The following is a 4,568-nucleotide window of genomic DNA, read 5'->3' as shown; positions in this document are numbered from 1 at the left end:
ATATTGAAAATAAGTAGAGTATATTATTTAAGGCTGTGTAATAACAAGAGGGTTTTGTGTACCCGGCTGGTGATATTAGGAAAGATCAAATTGAGGATTTAAAAGCATCAACAAAGTTCTTTCCCAAAGTGCTGTAGGAGATTCTTTGAGCTTCTTATCTCCCCTTATCTCTCTGTTACTTCTCAAGCTGTTTTTAGTGCATATGGCAGTGAGACTGAAATATAATCTGAGCTTTTGATTATCGTAAATTATATAATATTAGTTGTTTTCTTATATATAACAAGTTTAAGGTTAATCATTTCAATGCAAAGATCATTCAGTAAAACCAAAACAAGATGGAGGTGTTTTTGGTTTATTTTTAAGGCATCAACAGATCGTTCTTTCCCAAAGCGCTGTAGGGGATTCTTTTAGCCCCTTATCTCCCCTTATCTCTCTGTAAGTGTCTAATCATGCTGGTTTCACTGCTTGCTGTGTGTGTTATGTCTGACTGGATGTTTGTCTCCCTGCAGGACCACCAGCCCTCTCCTCTCGCCCTCCTTGCCGCCACCTGTAGTAAAATCGGCCCTCCTGCTGCTCAGGCTCCCGTCACCTCTCCTCCAGCTCAGCCTCAGCCTCGCCGCCTCCTCCCCATAAAGCCTGCTCCCATCGCCCCCGCCCCTCCCAAAAACCTGGGCTTCCTCTCAGCCAAGGGCAATGTGATCCAGCTTCCTGCCGGCCTGGGCTCCTCAGCGCCCGGCAGCCCCATCGTGCTCACAATCCAGCAGAGCCCGGCCCGAAGTAACAACTCTGCACCCGCCAACATCCAGTACCAGATGATGCCTCAGATCCAAGGGGCTCAGACCATCCAGATGATGCCACAAGGAGGTCAGATCCAACTCATACCGGGCACAAACCAGGCCATTATCACCACTCCCATGACGGTACCTTCCCAAAACGCTGCCAACACTCCCATCACACCACAGAAGAGTTTAGCTATCAAACCCTCCCCCAGATCGCGTAAATCAAACAACTCCCACGTGGTGCAGCTGCACGGCGGGATCACGCTGCCGCTCAACGTGGCGACGGGAGAGATGGGCGGGACTCAGTTCATCACGGAGACAGCAGCTGCTCCAGCGAAGGGGAGAAGAGGCAGGAAGAAGAAGATAGTTCTGAATGCTTATGCTCCGCCTCCTGCTCAGTCTCCCTCTCCAACATCAGAGATGGAGACCATTCTGATCGAAGCTGGAGACAACATCATCCAGGTACATGTGGCAGAGAAGCTCTTAACGAAACACAAACAGTGTCTTTGATAGCATATGGTTAACTCCAGGTTCACTCGCCTGGGAGAGGATGTGTATTTGTGTATTTAGCCAATATTTAAATGTTGGTTGAGCTAATGGACTGAATAGGTCTGTGAGATTTCATTGAAAATGTGGGGAAAAGCCAGTGAGTGAACCCTGAGTTTAGAATAATCATTTTTTGGTCCAGAAAAGCCTTTAACACAAATGTGCATTATACGATGATATGAAACAAAATAACTGATGTAACACATTTCCTTTTATTATTATATCATTATTGTACATTTTCTGTTAATTAGCAAATCAACAAATTGACCAAACATAACTCGATTTAACTGTTGGAAGAAAAATAGGATTAAAGTTATAATACACAATAACTTTCTTTGCATCTTTACCATGGCAACTAATGTACAACTATTTTGGTTAAAACTCTCCGCCCTGAAAAGCATCGTTCCCAGCTGCGTTAGCCCAAAAGAAACCCACTGTATGCAATGTGAAGTTAACGGAATATTAAGCCACTAAAGACTTGGAGATTATCCTCTTGAATTGGGAAAAACAAAGCTAGAAGGAGAAAAGTGAATATAAAATGTAAATGCTTCTATTATGACATTAACACCCGTTTATTTACAGCTTGTTCAGACCTCCAAAACACGTGATTAAAAGTGGTTTACTGGTGGCAGAGATGCCATAACTGAACTATTCCAGTCATGACTCCATCCCAACATCCCTTTGATAAATCTGCAGCCTTGATCCAAACACACTGAATGTTTTCCCCTTCAGTTGGTGGTTAGGGATGATGGCCCCGCCGCTCCATTGGCTAAAAGCCTCCCGGACTAACCTCTCTGTATTTCCAGGCGGGAAACAACCTCCTGATCGTCCAGAGTCCTGGTCAGCCGGCCATGGTGCAGCAGGTCCAGCTGGTTCAGTCCAAACCGGAGTCTCAGGTGGTTCAGATCCCCCAGCAGGCTCTGAAGGTGGTGCAGGCCGCATCCGCCACATTACCCACAATCCCTCAGAGACACTCAGCCCCCTCGAGCCTGCAGGTCACCCAATCAGAGCCAACGCCAACACAGGTAACCAGGGTTTTTTTCTAGAAAAATATAGTATAAGGAGGCTAACGTCACTTTCTATTTATTCAGGGCTCCGTAAAAACAACGCTGTCTGAGCGTCTATTTGACACGATTTTCCTATTTCTGGAGTAATAATGCAGTTTTGACGAACAGAAATATTGTTTTCTGGCATCACTTTAAAATTTCACGGGGGAAATTGGCATTTTGGTTGGAGGGAGTACGCCCGTTACCCAGTTAGACCTTGATACATTCAAAGCTGCTTAGAATTTCTACTAAATGTGACTACATGGTACTGATTATATCAGTGTTAATTTTGGCAGCTGTTTTTGATTTAGTCTTTAGACGAAAATGGTTATTAGTTAGTCACATTTTAGTCATTCCTATCCTTCGTAGTTTTAGTCTAGTCGACGAAAACTCAAAACGTTTTAGTTTAGTTTTAGTCGATGAAAAATTACATTTTAGTCAAAATGTGTCTCTATACTCTCTGAACGCTCCGTCCCCGGCAGATCTCTGTGTCCGCTGCAGCATGTCTGTTAGGCCCCGCCCCCCGCACACAGAGAGACACAGGGAGATCGCTCTTCTGGAGTGAAGAGAGCGGACATAATGATATTGCAAGTTAGAAACGTAAGATGCATTTTGACAGACAAGACGGACAATTGGGGGAAAATATCCTGCATTTTGAATGTCCGATAGTTCACCATTAACACCTTAGTCCCGTCTCGTCAACGAAAACTAAATATACATTTCGTCATAGTTTTCGTTATCAAGAATCTATTTTTAGCTCGTCCTCGTCTTAGTTGTGTAAAAAAGGTCGTTGACGAATATTTTTCGTCATAGTTTTCGTTGACGAAATTAACACTGGATTATATCACCAACATAGCAGTGTTGAAGCTAAGTTGCTTTACATTTTTCATTTATTTGACCAGGAACTCCCAAGTGAGATTGAACGTTTCTTGTATGGACAAACCCGGCCATGGTTTTCTGCCTTACTAAGTCACAGTAGATACATATACACTGAAACAGAAGAACAGCTGTTTAAAACAATGGCCATTCACTTGAAAACAACCTAATCAGGTACATCCTGGCTGTATCACTGCATGATGGTACATTTTTAGGTTTTTTCAAATGGGAACGGAGAAAGACCAGGATAAAAATGTTGAAATGGAAAGTTTTTTTGACAAAGATTATACATATTAAGATGAAAAGTCCTTCTTCCATCGATTTTTATTTAAGCCTCCCCATTTTTAATTGTATGTAATTAAATGTCTCCTTTTCAAATCACTATCCACTTGTTTTATGGATTATTTTTGTTACATTTTGTCAATGCTTAATTGTGGCCTATTCTTCCTTAAAATATGAGCAAACAAATGAACCGCTACCTTCTTTCGGTTGCACATGGTTGCATGTTTTCCCCGAGTAAAAGACACACAGTGGTGTAAAGCACAAACTGCTATGTGGAATCCAGTAAATAAATAAAACTCTTTTTTTTTTTTTTTCTCCGTCAGTTCCTCTTCAAAACAGCATCAGGTGAGTGGCAGACGGTTCAGCTCCAGGACTCGGTCTCCACCTCATCGACCCAAAACACTACGGTCGTCACCAACTCCCCGCCGCAGGCCAGCATCAAGAGGACGCTTCAGGGCGGGAAGAAGGAACGAACTCTGGCTAAAATCGCTCCTGCGGGGGGAATGATTTCGTTAAGCACGTCTCAGCTGACTTCAGCGACGCAGGCCGTGCAGACGATCAGCATCAATGGCGTCCAGGTGCAGGGAGTTCCTGTCACCATCACCAACGCTGGAGGTGAGCTGATGATCTTCTATTTGTTGTATACAGAGGTGGGAAGTAGTGGAGTACAAATACTTTGTTACTTTACTTAAACACGTGTTTCTGGTATCAGTACTTTACTCCACTACTTATTTTTCTGACCACTTTTTACTTTGACTTCTTACATGTTGAACACAAATACCTGTACTTTCTACTTCTTACATGTTGAACACAAATACCTGTACTTTCTACTTCTTACATGTTGAACTCAAATACCTGTACTTTCTACTTCTTACATGTTGAACACAAATACCTGTACTTTCTACTTCTCTCATTTTCCAAACAGGCTGGTTCCTTTAGTCTGAATGTGTGTTTGGTGGCGTGATCATTATTATTTAGAGTCATTGCGTGCCTATTGATTTGAACACGATCCGTGTATCCATCACTTCCTGGTCTTCTC

The 4,568-nt window shown here is 42.9% G+C and overlaps 1 protein-coding gene across 1 annotated transcript in view; it reads left to right on the top strand.

Moving 5' to 3' along the window:
- The window catches only part of sp2 (sp2 transcription factor), a 10,266-nt gene extending 6,045 nt beyond the window's left edge, over positions 1-4,221 (top strand). Inside the window, exons 3-5 of the mRNA XM_010796202.1 lie at positions 510-1,241; positions 2,132-2,350; positions 3,853-4,221. Of these exons, the coding sequence (XP_010794504.1) occupies positions 510-1,241; positions 2,132-2,350; positions 3,853-4,221 (1,320 nt within the window). The remainder of the gene's footprint in view (positions 1-509; positions 1,242-2,131; positions 2,351-3,852) is intronic.
- The last annotated feature ends 347 nt before the right edge of the window (positions 4,222-4,568 follow it).

The sequence above is a fragment of the Notothenia coriiceps genome, unplaced genomic scaffold (assembly GCF_000735185.1).
Source record: "Notothenia coriiceps isolate Sejong01 unplaced genomic scaffold, NC01 NC01_scaffold00037250, whole genome shotgun sequence".
Taxonomy (NCBI): domain Eukaryota; kingdom Metazoa; phylum Chordata; class Actinopteri; order Perciformes; family Nototheniidae; genus Notothenia; species Notothenia coriiceps.
This window is presented reverse-complemented; position numbering and strand designations above follow the sequence as displayed.